Here is a 19,861-nt window from a genome sequence, read left to right as displayed (position 1 = left end):
CTTGACACGTGCAGGAGTATGTTATGCAGTCCAACATTTTGTATGTACTATGATATACTGAGTAGGTCATTGAAAATTCTGTTCCTTCCTCTCCTTCATCACCAAATGAAAATAATAATACAAAGTAATACTGCATCATATTGTTTTACTTCAATTCATAATATATTATTTAAGGAATACAACAATCAGGTATCCTACAAAACAAGACAATACATGAATTTCAGGCTATTCTGCATGAATGACAACAAAATAGTGCATATGGATTACATCATTTTAAGACACTATGAGTTATTCCAGTGAAACTTCTTACGGTGATAATTTTTAAATGCTACTAAAATTTCTGACCAGCACCACTGAATACTGGTATTAAACATTGCCGATTACCATGTTCTCTGAAATGACCAGCTTTGAAGGAGATCAGAATCATACTATACATCTAAGGAAAAATTTACTATGTTACAGAAATAAAAACAGCTAACATTAACCATAGAAATAAAACTAATGTGTTAACAAATAGACTAGGAGTATTTTTTGCACTGTTAGAAACACTGCATAAACAAGCTTGGCCTGTACTTAATGTTGTTGTACTTAATGTTAAAATTACTTAATGTTGGCCTGTACTTAATGTTAAAAATGTTGATAAAAATGTATTACACTATAATAATTCTAAGAGTTTTCTTTTTAGCCATGGCCAACATTTTTTCTTTTTTCTGAACAACAACAAAGCCATATTTTTAGTTTGCTTGAAAACTTTTTTCTGAAATGATTATCATTTTTTAACTATTTGGGATACTTCTAGAATAATAATCGATTGAAATGTTTTTTTCAGTCATAATTATAAAATCAGAACATAATATGAATAGCATCATATATGAGGGTGCAGATTAAATGCTTTACGTTCAATATATCAGTTTCTTTTCTGCAATGCATACACTAACTATTTAAATCCATGGTTTTCTTCAACTATAACTTTGAAAAACAGTCTAATCTTTCTTTCAGAAACAAAAGAAATATCAACATTAAGAAGTCTACAATGTCACCAACAAAAATATTTTATTTCTCTCCTACAGAAATTGGGTTTAATACTCAAGTCAATAAATATAAAATATTACTACAAAAACAGAAATAGTATATGTTTGAATGACAAATGCACAAAGAACAGATTCCTTAAAATTCCATTTCTAAAAACAAAAAGTATTTTCATAAACAAAATAGCACAGAAAAGCTTTTGAATATTCCATGAATATATACTACCACTTCAAAATTGTAGGCAACCTATAAAGAGCAGAAGATATGACAAGAAGAAGCAACATGCTTGTTATTAAAAACATTTCAAGAATGCTTCTTCTGAGCTTATTTGCACTTCTTATAACATGTGTAATTCATATTATTACTTACATCTCTGGTCTCGGGCATCTGATAAATATTATCATTTACTGAGATGCTACCTGAGATACATTGTTGCAATACTCACTAAATAAGAACATTGAAAAATCCACTCTTCCTAGGGACAAAACCACTCTTCTTTGCATAAGCATAACAGTTATTCTCTATTTAATTCATATGACAGATATGCCTGTCTATGACTGAAAGAAATCACTAACTTACAAAGAAATAGATCACAAATACTATGTATTTAAAAATGGTGACAATATGACTGAGAACTTCAATACCTTAAAAATACTTAATTCTTTCTTTAGCCTAAGAATAAACAGCTTCACCGTGCATAAATGTCAACTTCACATACTAAATACATGAGTCAATTCATTTTAACAGAATACAAAATGCTTTTTCTGCTTGGAATGCTGATCAAGAACTTCAAATAACCTATCTTTTTCATTTTCACCATGTTTATTCTAAACACAACAATTAAGTTTCATTCCCTATGAGTTGTATGACCACTTTTATTCAGCAATGAGTTTTGCTGCCACTTAATTATATTATCTTATTATTTAGAACATATTCCTTTTTAATTTCCTTTATCATCCTAATGAATGAAAGAATATAAGAACAATAAAATATGTAATTATACAAATCTACTTAATCAATGCAGTTTAAACACAGTTAGCTCTTCATGAGCAGACTAAAAAATTTTTGATTTTCTGAGAAGAAAGGATAATGCCTGTCTCCACAGAAATGAATCTTTTTCCTTTAAAACTAACATTTATTCAAGGTTGAATTTTGCCTTAACTTTTGCTTGACCTTCATAATAAAGTCTATTAATTTCATATCGTTTGAAAAGTGTAATTTAATTACAGGTAGAAGACCTTCCAAAAGATGCTTGTAATGTTAAGAATGCAAAAACAAATGACTATTTAAAATGTATATTTCAAGCAATACAGAAGGCAGAACAGGTCTTCAAGCAAATTAAATGTTTAAGATACATATTTAAAATATAAAAATAAACATTATTTCCCCTCATTGTCAAGGTCATGTAGTTAATGAAAAACATTAAAGAAAATGCATTTAAATGATATGGCTGGATAAACAGCCTTACAAACTTGCAATGCACTTCTCTAGTGTTGGCAAAATTGAGTATCAAAAAGAAGATAAAAAGCTCTGCCAAAAAATTACTCCTGGAGGCAAGACGGTACAGGCATGATGACCTGTTTCTAAGGGAATCACTCTAGACAAATTATATATTGCTACAACACTATTAAAGGAAATAAATCTCTAGAAATTATCTTATTTTTGGAGAAAAGGTTACACATCTTATTGAAAAAACAAGACACTACTTGTTGACCATCTTTAACGCATCACGGAAATCTGGAAAGCTGCCTAAGGCACAAAAAATTTCTATCATTATACCTTTATTCAAATCAAATCAGTCAGCCATGGAATGCAAGAACTATAGGCCTATCACCATCACCCTTTGCAAAGTTTTGGAATGAATTATTCAATACACAACCATGATGTCCTCATCATAGACCAGCGCTGCCCAACTTATCATAGCCCGCAGGTCATATTTTCTTCACCAAACATTTCGGCGGCCAAGAAGATTGATAAATGAAAAGTCAGTTTATATTAATTAAAAAAAATAATTTATTTATACTAAAAAGAAAACTTTAAAATATTCATAATATATTAATGAGAACATTGTGGCTCTAATTGTTTAGCAACAATATCTTTTATGTCCACATCAATATTTGTTGTGGCAAGTCTAATTATATCTTCAAGAGTGTAATGTTTCAAACTGTTTCTATATTTTGACTTTATATATTTCATATTGGAGTATGCACGCTCCAAGATATATGTACTTCCGAACATTGATACAATTTGAAGTCCAAAATTTCTCAATTTTGGATATTTCTCTTCATCTAAAAATTTTAATATTTCTATTCCAGTTACTCCACGAGATGTAAAAAATGGGTCAGCCAGCAGGTCGCATAATTCTATTTGATATTTAAGATCAACGAAGTTGATATCAATATTAATTGGATCACTAAGAAAATCAATAGACGGTTTAAGATCACAAATTGAGAAAATCTTTCATTGAACTCGGTAATTAGCATATCCAATTTTGGTAGAAATATTTTAAAATTTGCTTCTATATTACATTCCTTCATGGATCTCTTTGCAATATTCAAAATGAAATAAATTATTTTGCTCCAAATTAAGCCTTAACAATTTTAATTTGTTTCTAAATCCAGTAATATATTTATAAAGGCAACACACATTTTGATCTTGTCCTTGCAAGGATTTATTCAAAATATTTAAATAATTTGTAATGTTCGTTAGGAAAGCAGGTGAATAAATAAAATTTTTATCAACCAAATTTTCATCGGCGGCAATTTCTGTGAGAAAAAGATTAACTTCTTTTCGAAGTGTAAAGAATCTCCTCAAGCACTTTCCAGCACTTAACCAACGAACGTTACTATGTAAAAGCAGATCTTCATACTCAGTTTCCAATTCATCCAAAAATGTTTTAAACTTTCGGTGTGTAAGAGAAAGATTTCTGCCGCAAATTAAATAAGTAATTTTGCAAACCTTTTCCATTACGTCTTTTGATTGTAGGGATAAACAACATAATGCCTCCTGATGAGTAATATAGTGTAACATACGACATGTTATTCCTTCTTTTTGCAAAAGTCCCGCTAGCCCAATATTTTTGCCCGTCATAGCTCTAGCACCATCGGTTACAATAGCAGTGCACTTGTCAAATCCGCCATACTGTTCTACTGAACATTTTAATTGTTTGTAAATATCTTCACCTTTTGTTGTTCCATGTAATGATTGTAATTTTAAAAGTTCTTCTGAATAATTATAGTTTTCATTTACAGTTCTTATAAAGATAAGCACTTGACTTGTATCGGAAATGTCTGTGCTTTCATCCAATGCTACCGAAAAATAGCAGCAACTATTGATTAGGTTTTCTAATTTATTAGCAACATGCATGCTAATCTCATTTACACTTCAGCTTACAATCTGGTGAGAAAGTGATACTGTTTGAAATTTTCTTACCATTTTCGCTGTCATTAAATGCTTGAGCCATTTTTATGGCACATTTTTTAATGAATTCTCCATCCAAAAATAGCTTCTTTGTCTTTACTACTTCTAAACAAACTTCAAACAATGCAGCTACACATGCTTCTTGAAATTTTGGGTCTTGATTAAAATAAATCGTTTGATGATCCAGCTGCTTTTTCATTTTTTCACTAGTGGTATTTTCATGTTCTTGTGTGTACAAATGGTACTTTTTTTCATGCATGGAAAGATAATGAATGGTGTTTCAAGTTATATTCTTTACACACAGCTATGATTTGTAAACATTCCAAACACTAAGGTTTACCATTCTTGCTCAGAATAAATAAATAATCTATCTCCCAGCAATCTTGAAATTCTTGATTTTCGAGGTTTATTTTTCTTTTATTAGTAGCACACATATTCAATAATTATTTTAATTAATAAATAAATATGAAATTAAGTTAATAATATTATAACACAGTCACCCCTCAAAAATTCTAGACAAGACTGCATTCGCACGATTGCATGAATCAACGAAATAGCGCAGGGTAGTGTGAACATCACGTGCGCCAACCATAGCTAAACAACAACCAACCACAAATATAATATATGGTGCCAACGTTGAGCGACGTTAAACGGATTGCTGCTGTATTCAGCCAGGTTAAGTGAAGTTACGCAAACTAAATAGTACCTACTTTAAATTCAAATTAGATTTAAATTTTCACATAGAAAATAATTTTAATATTAATAATAATAATTTAGTAACATAAATTTATTCATAGTAAAATGTACTCACAGACCGTAAAAATTATTTGGCAGGCCGTCAGTTGGACAGCCCTGTCATAGACGATAAGATAAATTTCTTTCAAACAGCTTACAGAAAACAACATTCCTCTGAAGATCAATTATTCTATCTCAGTCAGTCTATCATGGATGTGTCCATGAATAACTATCAAAAAAGATCACTGCTATTTTTCTTGATTTGATATGTCTTCTGCATTTTGATAAGCGTGCGGAGACAGAAATTCATAAAACTTATACATCACTATGGAATAGGACGAAATGTCCATATCTGAATAAATGATATCTAGAGGAACAGAAAAATTAAAGTGTGCTATAATGGATGCTTACCCATCCTTGCATGTGTTCCACGGTGTTCTCTTTTGAGTCCACTTCTCTTCCTGTTATATGTGAATGACATTCACCCTAACCTTGACAAAGACACTAAAGTGGCCTGCCACGCAGATGACATCGTGATATGGCACTCCAGCAGGGATTTTCTTGAATCTGACTCAGTACTCCAAAATTCCTTAAATGGGATCAATAAGATGCATGCAAAACATAAAATTCAAGATCAATGCTGAAAAGACTGCTTTCTGTACCTTTTCAGTAAACATGAAGCATAAAGACTTAATGAGTCAAAAATTGTACATTGAAAGAATTGAGATTCATTGAATGTCAAAATCTGTGCCGACAGAGCTTTGGAAAAATTAAGATTAGGGGGAACAAATTGGGGAGCTTTTCCCAAAACACTCAGAACAACATACACCCCACTAATTAGATCAATCACACACTGTGTTTCGCCCATTTGGGCTCATGCTTCTAGGACTGTCTAAGTAAAATTAAAAAGTGTCCAGGCAGAGGTCACAAAAATAACTGCTCATGCAGTGTCTTCTGTTAGTAATTTAAAAGTAATTCAGGGATGTTGCCTCAAAAGCCTCGGAAAAAGAAGAAAGTATAAATGTAATAAAATTTACAAACAAGACAAGAAGCCATGTAGCAGAACACATCACTAGAAAAACCTTTGAAAACTATCATGGCAGCACTAGACAAAAAAGGTCATCTATGCAATTTGACAAAGCTATCACAGCAGTTCTTGGCTTCAATCAAAACAAATGTTTCATCTTTCAAGAGCCAACATTTCCTTCCAAGCTTCCTATGAACTCTAAAATAGTACTCAACCTACTAGACCAATAAAAAGGAATTGATTAATATCATTAAAGCAGATCAGCACCATTGAATAGTATCCAAAAGAGGCCTTTGTAGATGCTTATATAGATGGTTCATCCAATGAGACAATCACTAATGAAGGTTCTGGAGTATTTCTGACTACTCCAAGTGATGCTACTTATCAAGACAAAACTGGTGCTGGAGCCACAGTCTCTAACTTCACTTGTGATCTGGCAATAGTGGAGGCACTCGATATGTAGCTCGTAAAAGGAATTAATTTCTTCAGTGACTGCAATCTGTGTAACTGCAGCTCTACAAGCAATCCTAGACAGAAGCTCCTTGATCACCAACAAGATTCACTTTTGCCTAAACAAGCTTCAAAAGTTAGATAAGATCTGCATTCTTCAATGGTTGCCAGAGCATGTCAACATCACAGGTAACGAGAACGCATATAAAATGGCAAAAGAGGCTTGAAATCTTATCAAGAATAATAATGCAAATGTCACCCTCTCGGACACAAATGCCACAGCCAAATACATTTAATTTCAATAAAGCACCAGCTTCATAATATCAATGGAAATCAACTTATAACTAAAACCACTGTCAGACTTAAAACTGGCCTAAGGACTGAAAATTGACAGAGAGAGTAGGTAAACCTACAGGAACTGTGATAACTGCCCGGACATAGAACTGACAACTGCATTCATTTATGATTGTCTGGACATCCTTGCTGAATTGTTAAAAATTGGGATTTTGTTTTTAAGAGAACCTCTATGATGATAATATTTTGCAGATTGCAAGGGTTGTCTAGCCCATGTCCAGCCAGTAGGCTTTATCATAGATATGACAACAACAATAACAACCTCATTTGTCAATTTTATCTTTCATTTAGCAACTTTAATTCAAATAAAATATATACTCTATAACTTTTTGGTAACATTAACCAACTTGTTGATCATAATAAGCGATGTGTCTTCCATGTTTTCACACAAAAATGGACAGGATTTCAGCATTTCAATAACACTATCCAAATGAGAACATTAACTGCGATCACATTAAGCAATGCCTACTATAATGGAAGACAAATCAGGATTTGAAGCCTTTATAAAAAAAGCAACTGAAAGAAGCCCAATTTGATTTGAGAGGATGGAAATAAAATTTAATATTTGTGTACTTGAAACTAGCAAATTAAATTTTTTAGGTCTATTATGAGACATCAGGTCTATTATTATCCTCTAGAAATCTTAAACACAATTATTGGATTTCAGGTGGTTGTGATACTATTTGAACTGTTCTTTATAAGTGTTTTAAGGTGAAAACACGATAAAATAAAAATCATGGAGGCTTTACCAACTGCCTTGCCTGAAGACTGTGTAGATGCGAAGGTTTTTGAAGTAATAGATGCAGACTTTGCTTCTGCTGATCCTCTATACTTCAAAGGTCAACGGATAGTAACCCAGAAGAAAGCATGGACATATCTATTAACGTGTGGACATCTTGAGATGATTTTGTCTCTAATAACTGATAGCTTGAGACACAGAGAATGATCTATAATTTATAATGAGAATGGCAATAATTTTATGAGAGCAGTCTGTGGTTTATATAAGATTAACTAGAGAGAAACTGAAGTTTATAGCTCCGCAAAGATCTATGGGAAGTTTATTCCTTCTTCAGCATCTTGCAGACAGAGGAAGAGAATTCTGAATGCATTCTGAAATAACATAACTAAGAAAAGTTTTTGGGAAAGCTAGATTTCAAAGATTTGCGAATAATTCTTTGCGACTGTGAAGCAATCATCAATTTTCAACTTTTTTCAAGGTTTTGAAGTAATAGATGCAGACTTTGCTTCTGCTGATCCTCTATACTTCAAAGGTCAATGGATAGTAACCCAGAAGAAAGCATGGACATATCTATTAACGTGTGGACATCTTGAGATGATTTTGTCTCTAATAACTGATAGTTTGAGACACAGAGAATGATCTATAATTTATAATGAGAATGGCAATAATTTTATGAGAGCAGTCTGTGGTTTATATAAGATTAACTAGAGAGAAACTGAAGTTTATAGCTCCGCAAAGATCTATGGGAAGTTTATTCCTTCTTCAGCATCTTGCAGACAGAGGAAGAGAATTCTGAATGCATTCTGAAATAACATAACTAAGAAAAGTTTTTGGGAAAGCTAGATTTCAAAGATTTGCGAATAATTCTTTGCGACTGTGAAGCAATCATCAATTTTCAACTTTTTTCAAGGTTTTGAAGTAATAGATGCAGACTTTGCTTCTGCTGATCCTCTATACTTCAAAGGTCAACGGATAGTAACCCAGAAGAAAGCATGGACATATCTATTAACGTGTGGACATCTTGAGATGATTTTGTCTCTAATAACTGATAGCTTGAGACACAGAGAATGATCTATAATTTATAATGAGAATGGCAATAATTTTATGAGAGCAGTCTGTGGTTTATATAAGATTAACTAGAGAGAAACTGAAGTTTATAGCTCCGCAAAGATCTATGGGAAGTTTATTCCTTCTTCAGCATCTTCCAGACAGAGGAAGAGAATTCTGAATGCATTCTGAAATAACATAACTAAGAAAAGTTTTTGGGAAAGCTAGATTTCAAAGATTTGCGAATAATTCTTTGCGACTGTGAAGCAATCATCAATTTTCAACTTTTTTCAAGGTTTTGAAGTAATAGATGCAGACTTTGCTTCTGCTGATCCTCTATACTTCAAAGGTCAATGGATAGTAACCCAGAAGAAAGCATGGACATATCTATTAACGTGTGGACATCTTGAGATGATTTTGTCTCTAATAACTGATAGTTTGAGACACAGAGAATGATCTATAATTTATAATGAGAATGGCAATAATTTTATGAGAGCAGTCTGTGGTTTATATAAGATTAACTAGAGAGAAACTGAAGTTTATAGCTCCGCAAAGATCTATGGGAAGTTTATTCCTTCTTCAGCATCTTGCAGACAGAGGAAGAGAATTCTGAATGCATTCTGAAATAACATAACTAAGAAAAGTTTTTGGGAAAGCTAGATTTCAAAGATTTGCGAATAATTCTTTGCGACTGTGAAGCAATCATCAATTTTCAACTTTTTTCAAGGTTTTGAAGTAATAGATGCAGACTTTGCTTCTGCTGATCCTCTATACTTCAAAGGTCAACGGATAGTAACCCAGAAGAAAGCATGGACATATCTATTAACGTGTGGACATCTTGAGATGATTTTGTCTCTAATAACTGATAGCTTGAGACACAGAGAATGATCTATAATTTATAATGAGAATGGCAATAATTTTATGAGAGCAGTCTGTGGTTTATATAAGATTAACTAGAGAGAAACTGAAGTTTATAGCTCCGCAAAGATCTATGGGAAGTTTATTCCTTCTTCAGCATCTTGCAGACAGAGGAAGAGAATTCTGAATGCATTCTGAAATAACATAACTAAGAAAAGTTTTTGGGAAAGCTAGATTTCAAAGATTTGCGAATAATTCTTTGCGACTGTGAAGCAATCATCAATTTTCAACTTTTTTCAAGGTTTTGAAGTAATAGATGCAGACTTTGCTTCTGCTGATCCTCTATACTTCAAAGGTCAACGGATAGTAACCCAGAAGAAAGCATGGACATATCTATTAACGTGTGGACATCTTGAGATGATTTTGTCTCTAATAACTGATAGCTTGAGACACAGAGAATGATCTATAATTTATAATGAGAATGGCAATAATTTTATGAGAGCAGTCTGTGGTTTATATAAGATTAACTAGAGAGAAACTGAAGTTTATAGCTCCGCAAAGATCTATGGGAAGTTTATTCCTTCTTCAGCATCTTCCAGACAGAGGAAGAGAATTCTGAATGCATTCTGAAATAACATAACTAAGAAAAGTTTTTGGGAAAGCTAGATTTCAAAGATTTGCGAATAATTCTTTGCGACTGTGAAGCAATCATCAATTTTCAACTTTTTTCAAGGTTTTGAAGTAATAGATGCAGACTTTGCTTCTGCTGATCCTCTATACTTCAAAGGTCAACGGATAGTAACCCAGAAGAAAGCATGGACATATCTATTAACGTGTGGACATCTTGAGATGATTTTGTCTCTAATAACTGATAGCTTGAGACACAGAGAATGATCTATAATTTATAATGAGAATGGCAATAATTTTATGAGAGCAGTCTGTGGTTTATATAAGATTAACTAGAGAGAAACTGAAGTTTATAGCTCCGCAAAGATCTATGGGAAGTTTATTCCTTCTTCAGCATCTTCCAGACAGAGGAAGAGAATTCTGAATGCATTCTGAAATAACATAACTAAGAAAAGTTTTTGGGAAAGCTAGATTTCAAAGATTTGCGAATAATTCTTTGCGACTGTGAAGCAATCATCAATTTTCAACTTTTTTCAAGGTTTTGAAGTAATAGATGCAGACTTTGCTTCTGCTGATCCTCTATACTTCAAAGGTCAATGGATAGTAACCCAGAAGAAAGCATGGACATATCTATTAACGTGTGGACATCTTGAGATGATTTTGTCTCTAATAACTGATAGTTTGAGACACAGAGAATGATCTATAATTTATAATGAGAATGGCAATAATTTTATGAGAGCAGTCTGTGGTTTATATAAGATTAACTAGAGAGAAACTGAAGTTTATAGCTCCGCAAAGATCTATGGGAAGTTTATTCCTTCTTCAGCATCTTGCAGACAGAGGAAGAGAATTCTGAATGCATTCTGAAATAACATAACTAAGAAAAGTTTTTGGGAAAGCTAGATTTCAAAGATTTGCGAATAATTCTTTGCGACTGTGAAGCAATCATCAATTTTCAACTTTTTTCAAGGTTTTGAAGTAATAGATGCAGACTTTGCTTCTGCTGATCCTCTATACTTCAAAGGTCAACGGATAGTAACCCAGAAGAAAGCATGGACATATCTATTAACGTGTGGACATCTTGAGATGATTTTGTCTCTAATAACTGATAGCTTGAGACACAGAGAATGATCTATAATTTATAATGAGAATGGCAATAATTTTATGAGAGCAGTCTGTGGTTTATATAAGATTAACTAGAGAGAAACTGAAGTTTATAGCTCCGCAAAGATCTATGGGAAGTTTATTCCTTCTTCAGCATCTTCCAGACAGAGGAAGAGAATTCTGAATGCATTCTGAAATAACATAACTAAGAAAAGTTTTTGGGAAAGCTAGATTTCAAAGATTTGCGAATAATTCTTTGCGACTGTGAAGCAATCATCAATTTTCAACTTTTTAGTCCAGTTCCCTTGACTCTTAAATGTTCCTGAATTATGTTGAAATTAGGATACCCAATCTACATTTGGTAGGAACTCATCTCAATAAATGACTGAGGTACAAACAAAGACTGAGAGAAGAATTACAATGTAGACTAAGATTTCATAATGGTTACATGGTTTATCTGAAAAAAGAATGTCAGTTAGTGTAGACTGAAGGATGTCCCTCATATTATCGCGAAGTTGTTTTATTTATAGCCAAGTTGTTGTTTCATTTATGGTAACCTGAGTAGCTGAATGTTATGGAAACCCTATTATGATGTAATCAGTTGCGTGACTGCCATAAATTTTGAATGACGGGAAAAAGATTTGTAAGAGCTCGGTGTGGTGTGTGTTGGTTTGGAAGTACACTGCTTGTTTTGTGGTTTAGACGGTAAAATAGCTGAATGTAAGTAAGATTAATTTGAAGTTTCTGTAAGATTTGGAATGAAAGGGAAAAAAAAGCATTAATTGACTGGTGTGGTAAATGAAGGTTTACTTCGTAGCCATTATGTCCTGTTTGTAGGAAGGAAATGCATATGGTTGAACGTCAGAGGATACCAGTGCTACGGAGGATATTTTTTACTCTTATTTTTGTGAATTTATGTGGAGACGCCAATATACGGATTCTAGTTCAGATAATTTTAGAAAGTTTTTGGATGCTGTTAAGGAATTTTGTGCGACACAGACTGAAGGACTCGGAAATTTCTAAATAAGGTAAGTGGATATTTGCTTTGTGTAGTGCTTAAATGCATAAGATGAATTTTCTTTTTTATGTTATTTTATTGTTTGATTTAAAATGTAGTTTACTGAGATTATGTACTTTTTGTTTGGCTCTACTGTAGAATTGGATGCTCCTTTCTAAGTGAAAATTAATCGATGTGTACATGGACAAAGTCTAGGGAGTGTGCAATGCAAAGTTTGTGCAATTCTCTGATGTTATTTTAAGTGAAAATAGGTCGATGTATACATGGATATACCGAGTTTGTGCAATTCTTTGACTAGTTATTTTGTCTTTGTGTGACTTTTCCACAAAAATCGCCACTACACAAAGCCAAAATAACAAGTCAAAGAATTGCACAAACTCAATATTCATGTACCGCCAATTTTCACCAAGGGGCACCCGTAAATATATTTTTACTAAAATGTCAAAGAAGATATATGATATTAATTAGCTGTGATAAAAAACTTTTAGACTGACTATTAGCTAGACTGATAGAGCTCATCCCAGGGCTTGATAGTAAAGTTACAATTCTGCATGTTAAAACAACACTGGGCATTCTATTCTGCCCAATTCAAAGAATATACCCATTGGAAATTGTTCAAAATAAAAATGTTGCCAAATTAATAGAAGGCTCATCTCAGTTAAAAGTGATGAAAACCAAAAGGCAACAGAAAAGGTGAAATTTGTTACACTCTCTAAAAGTGTAACATGTGACTACATGTGATTGTGAAATTAGAATTCACTACCACATACAATTTACAATAAAATAATTTGTGATTAAAAGTATCTACTTTAAAATTATCTCTCAATTCAATATTACTTATGCTTTTTAAAGCTGACACTTTTTAGTTCTCAAAAAAATGTATCCATCAACAAATAAAATAAGATTGCTGAACAATCATAGTTCATGCTCATCTCAAGTTAAGAGATATCGCTAAAAAAAGTTTTTTCACCCCCCAAATTTTTGCATGTTTATGTAAATATGAGGGAGATTTTCTTAAAATATCGTCTCACAAAACAATGCAAAACCATTTAGGAAGATAATCCCAAATAAATTGTTTCAGTTAATAAACAGTGTGCTTATCAAGACTAAAATACCATGGCCTGATTAAACTTATTTGGGCTCTAGATGCAGCACTTTTCAGAAACTTTTATTGACCACTCTTCTCCTTTTCACATGATAAAAAATACAGAACGATTTGAAGGCCCCCTAAAACCTGGAGATCTGAGTTCACATCTAGTGAACAAAGGCAGTAATCATATCTTGCAGAATACCATTTCAATAAACACAGAAAGAAAATAACATGTTAGAACGATATACAACCGTGTTAGATTATTTATTATGGTAAAGCAGGTAATCTCTCACACAGGTGTTGTCATCAGGATAAATTCTTTATGTGAAACTTATCTATATCTGCACTATAAATGCGAAAAATATCTCAAACTTGCATTCCAGCTTATCCTCACTGGAACTTGAATCTCAGTAACAAAGAATTATGCTTTGTGATTTCGTTCATTCAACCAAACTTCATAAATAAATTGACCTACTAGCTATTAATCATTAGTTTACTTAAGCAGGCATTAAGTAAAATATCTGATTTTAAATTACTGATTGGGAGTTTTTTTGTCTAGTTGTTTGAAATTATTGATGGTAAAACACAGGCCTTGCGGCTGAGCTTGATTTTTAAAAACTTCTATTCTCTGTCTTTTTTACTTGCTTTTTAGCAAATTTAAAGCTGCTTCAAATTTAATGACTGTCGAAGTTATAGCTGACATTTTTTAATGGCTTTCTCGGTACTTATGTATAAGCACAACCACCCTGCAAGTTTGGTAAATGTTACGGAGGGAAAAACAATGACTTTTTGATGTAAAAAATTATTACATACATACATATTTAACATTTAAACTGTATTTAAAAAAAATCAATAAACTTCTTAAAATAAGTAAGCTTTTTTTTTTAATTGTGGTGCAAATTTTTTGATAAATGCTTTGAGAAGAGATTTGAAGCATTATTATTTTAGTGATATTAAGGCAAAAATACTGTACTTCTTCAGAAATTTCACCTGACCTTTTTCCAATGCTAGCAAATGCCACAAGCACATATTTTAAAATCAAGTTTAACCAAAAAAAAAATAATCACAATTTGTCCAGCACTGGAATTTGAAATAAAAAAAAAAATGCATACCAATATGCAGCATTGGTACTTAAAACTGAAGAACTGTATGATTACCAGAATTTTTACACATTGGCCACCTCATTCCATTAATAAATAACAAAATACCTTGATCAGATGGTATTAACCAACCAATAATCTAATAGGATTTAAGAGATACATCTCTTTTTATACATAATGACTTGAAAACATGAAGAAACTAAAATTACACTAACTACAAGATGAATGACTTTAAACTTTATTAGTATTGTACATAGATCATCAATTAAACATAAAAAGAGATAATTAAATAGAGAATAATTTTAACACAATTTTAATGCTAAAACTTTGCAATGAAATAACAACACTTCCCATAAAATTATTACTGCAAACATAATATTGCAATGCTTAAAAAATAAGAAATATGGATTTCAGATATTTTTAATCAAACACATACAAACATATTTTATGTACTCATTTATTCATTTTAAATGTATAAAAAGTTATTTTTTAATTAGATTTGTCAACTGTCATTAATACCTACAAACATATTTTTAAATACATAAGAATTCAGAATGAGAAAGTAAATACCTAAATATGTTACTTAAATTATTATTCCCAATGCCCACTGGGCAAGCATGTGACCTGCATAATACAAGATTATAGCAAATGAATTTATAAGCACTTAGTTGTGGTTAATTCACAAACTGGAACATAGCATCATATATAAAACTAAAGACCATTAAACATTTACAGAAAACATTATTATAATAAGTATAAAATATTTAAAAACTGTTGTAGATTCAAACAAAAGTACATAATTGATTTTTTTTTTTTTTTTTTTTTTTTTTTTTTTTTTGAAAAAAAGGCAAAAGTAAAATTCAAAGATTCAATTTGCCTTTCACATTCCATATGGAAGATTTATAGAATTTTAAATATTAAAAAAAAATATGAACTGCCATGTTAAACAATATCACTGTTTTTATTACTAATATATTAGCAGTCATGCCTGGCTGGAATAAAACTAACAAGATATTTAAAATATTTTATATTTACAGTATCAATTAAAAACTTTATTCTAGCCTTTTAATTTTAAATCAGCCAAAAATATATACTTGAAATTTTTAAATTCTCAAGTTTGGCTATATGGATCACTATGTAAAATACTACTTGAATTTTAATTGAAAAAGGATGCAAGGAAACTACAGTGTACGATCATTCTGTCTGAAGTATTTGCACATACAGGATTTTCTTCATTTTTATTTATAATAAAATAGTTAATAAAACTCAAAATACTGATGCATCTGCAAATATTTGCAATCTACTCAAATCAATATCATTTTCTGAGTAATTTCTACTGTAAATATGACTTTGTTTACATAACCAAAATAAAATTACAACTTTGTATTTTAATTCAACTTTACATGAAAAATTCAGGAAAAAGTTAAATTTTATACTGAATTTTTATACAGCAAAATCATAATAACTGAAATTATTAAACTGATATTTAAATAAAAATGCAAGCATAAAATGCTGATGATTTTATGCAGAACAATCATAAAATTGATAATACATAATATTTGATAAGAACAAAATATGTTGTTTTTTTTCCCTTGGCAAATTTCTGTTGCTTACAACCCTTTGATGTTTACCCTTGAATTTTCCTTGATCATAAAAAACGATAAAATTCATTAAAAGCAAAATATGTTTCTCTTGGAAAAACCTTTTTAATGTATGGTAATTTTATGTGAAAAGAGACTACACCCTGATGGTTGATTGCTACAATAAACACAATAAGTCAAACGAAAACTTGATAAATTATTGAATCAACAGCAATACAAATAAAAATTTAGAAATTATTATTGAGAAAAACCAGTGTTTTATTTTTATCAAGAAAATGACTCGATGTCATTCATTATTCTTGTTCATTGTCTGGCATGTTAGATTTGATTTTTAACAAAGCCCATATTAACAACCAAATAAAATCGCATATTAAAGGCTTGAAATTAATGTTAGACGCAGCGAACATTTTCCAGTACAACCTTTTATGCTTTCTTAAAACATACGTTAGATGGGAAACAAAAGAGCAGTGTTTGATTTGTATGATACAGTTTGCAAGATTATCATGATTACTTTACTACCTTTATGCATAAACACACATTTCTGCCAAATTAATTATTTTTGCAATGTAAAGCTTTTCAGTATAAATGCTTGTTAAGATTTATCAACAATTGAATTCTTATCTTACGTGCTGAGGAAGTTTACGCGACGTTAACAAATATGGCGTCTACGGTTAAGACTTTTGAATGAGGTATTTAATTTTTAGTTTCTGGAAAACAACATCTATAAAACCGTATTTCAGATACCTAAACTAAAAGCTACAGCTTCAGAGAAGCACAATGAATGTTGCTCTTTACTTTAATACATCTCAAGAAATCGGTCTTGGGTCATATGCTGTGCAGCTGCTAAAATGCTTAAAAATATAGAAAGCGCCGTCTATCATGCATTCATTTACAAAAGTGATTTAAAAGAAACAAGCGATTTAATAGAAGCTTAACAAATAATATCGTAGTATAACATTAAGCATAAAAAAGTAGAACGCTAGTTTTCATATCTTGATTTTTTAAGAGTAGTAGTACAGCTGCAGATCTTTTACATTAAAGAATGCTTGAAAAACAAATATCGATTGTGACTGATCGATTATTGATATAATTAAATTAAAAGAGTTAATTACAATTTTCCTACCTCTATATCCTGAAGGCGAAGGAGATTGTGTCTCTGGCGATATCCTATTATCAGGAGACAGCCTTGTTTTGACTTTGGTTCTATCATTTGGCCAGTTTACTGGCGGTGAATTAGAAGGACTACTTTTTAAACATCTTGTTGGACTACAAGTCTGATGCATTAAAGATAATGGAACTGTAGCCCTGATAGGGCCTTGCTTTGTTGCCGCACAGGGAGATACATTCTTTCGCATCCTTTGGGATTGCTGGCTCGACATCTTTTTAGAAGAGAAGCTCGTGCATTCAGCTTAAAAAAATTCTTACAAGAATACTAGAAATATTAAGTTTATCCTCAGTTCATAAGCAAGTGCAAAGACCTCTCTTATGCGATGCTTCGCAAACACAGTCATTGTGTTTAGACCGCCTAGTTCCGTACACTCAGTCCTTGCGCACTGTCTGTCAAATTCATGCGTGCGGTACAGCATCTATGGATGGATGTAGCTCCACAGGGTTGCAATAACAAGCCCGGGTTCTTTTGTCGCCAAATTACTCCATTCTAGTTCGAATGTAGCTAAGGTTGCCACTTTTTGCCATAAGAGAGATGTGCGCTCCAGTGGAGTAGATGTAGGAAGCGGTATGCATTCCTATTGAAGAAAACTAGGAACTTTCGTGAAGTTTAAAATTCTCCGGCCATCGCCGTAATAAGGGAAGTATCACTGAAACCTAATAAAACTACAGCTCGTTTTAAATGGGCATTCCCTTGTAAATATAATTAAGATAAAATTACCTTGTATGGTATATTCCTTTAAACTCGCGTTTTTCCTTCACCTTTCATTTTGCATGAATTTTTAACAAGTGATTTTAAATTCAATCTTTATTTCCATCACTTTCAATTACATTTTCAAGCCATTTTTAAAAGAGGCTATTTGGGTGTCAAGGAAACATTTTATGAGATCTTCACCTTTACATCATGAAACTTTGTGCTAAACAGAGAAGATTCTAATGTACAACAAAACACTTTGATTATTTTAAATAAATAATCTTAACTGGATCTTAATTTTTAAAGAAAAATTAATGTTTCAAAAGTTCTTGATTATCTATACATAATTCGGAAACGCCGTTCTGTTGAAAATTCTTCGGCTGCTCTTTGAAAAGACAAAGGAATTTTTAACAATTATAGTATATTGTTACGGTTTTTGCATTTATTTAGCTATTTTTAATAGAATTTGTAATTAAAATATTTTCATATTCCTATGCAATGCAGCATGAGACTTATTTGAAGAGAAAGCTAGGCCAGAAGAATCAAAACACAGGAGCATACGCATTTAACATTTAATAAATAGATATCTCGTAATAAGAATCTTTTGCTATCCAGAAAAATCGTGCAGGATTAAAAAGCTTATAAAAGCCGGTAAATTTTCTAAATTGTTTACTAAGTTTTTGTTATTGAATGTTGCGAATTCACTGTGAGATCGGATTAGTTTTCTCTGTGTTTTTGAATTGAGTTCTATTTATATATTAGTAGATCAAAATGAGATCTACTGTGAGATATTGCGATATTGTACGAATATCTCTGAGGGCATTTCAGCATTTTGTTTTATTTCTTGGGATAAGAATAAATTTTATTGACTTTTTACCGACTTGTTCATTCAATTTATTACGAACCCGTACGCACGCAACAATATTCTATGTATTTTACATCAATTTATATGTTTTATAAATTTTATTGAATCGTTTTTGATTATTTCCTGTTGGAAAGTGACCAACTTTCGTGATTTAATTATTGTCTCTTGATTATATATATGTAATATAAATTCTATAGATATCTTGATATTAGAAAAACAGCTGCGTGGATACATGAGATGACGTAATGGAGAAGAAAAGCTTTCAGACGCGGACGTTGAATCAATATAATTTTATTTCGTAATACAGTAAGCCTTGGTACATATAAAAAGGTTCACACATCATCATTTATGGGTACGCCAAGCACCACCACAATTTGTACAACTTACATCTTTTTAGACAAAAAACGAAACGGAGCAGCAAACTATGCTTAGCTAGCAGCAAGGGCAGCAGGGAAAAAGGCATGTGCTTTAGTAGAAGCAATATTTGTAGACAAAAGTTTCTTTAATCTGATTGGATCCATCGCATTTCAGAATTACATAAGGAAGTACTATGAAACGAAAAGATGCAATTCAAAAAGTTATAAATGATTTATATTTTTAGAAAAGAAAAGGGAGATTTCCAAATTAAAATGGATAATAAAAAGGACTATTGCCAAAGTTAAGTTAATGATCTTTCATATTTTACATCTTGCACATTTATATGATTTCAGATTTAATGAATACTTTTTCGACGTTTGATAAAATGTAAATACTTATATTTGCATTTATATTGCTTCTTCTTTCTATTCTTATGCTATTCTGTGACATAATAAAAATAATAAGATCTCAAAATGTACTTTCATGATTGAAACGGTGTGAACCAAAAAAAATGAAATTTATTTTAAAAGACCTTTTACAGTTTGTTTGCAGCGTTTTAAAAATATCATTTGAATAAAA

At 31.5% G+C, this 19,861-nt stretch overlaps 1 protein-coding gene across 1 annotated transcript in view; it reads right to left on the bottom strand.

Moving 5' to 3' along the window:
- Positions 1-17,779, bottom strand: part of LOC118189223 (glucocorticoid-induced transcript 1 protein-like) — a 275,707-nt gene extending 257,928 nt beyond the window's left edge. Inside the window, exon 1 of the mRNA XM_035359794.2 lies at positions 17,323-17,779. Coding sequence (XP_035215685.2) covers positions 17,323-17,578 — 256 coding nt within the window. The 5' untranslated portion in view covers positions 17,579-17,779. The remainder of the gene's footprint in view (positions 1-17,322) is intronic.
- Positions 17,780-19,861: the final 2,082 nt, after the last annotated feature.

Source organism: Stegodyphus dumicola, chromosome 3, assembly GCF_044657685.1.
Source record: "Stegodyphus dumicola isolate Sdum_Otavi_A_Nest chromosome 3, ASM4465768v1".
Classification (NCBI taxonomy): Eukaryota; Metazoa; Arthropoda; class Arachnida; order Araneae; family Eresidae; genus Stegodyphus; species Stegodyphus dumicola.
This window is presented reverse-complemented; position numbering and strand designations above follow the sequence as displayed.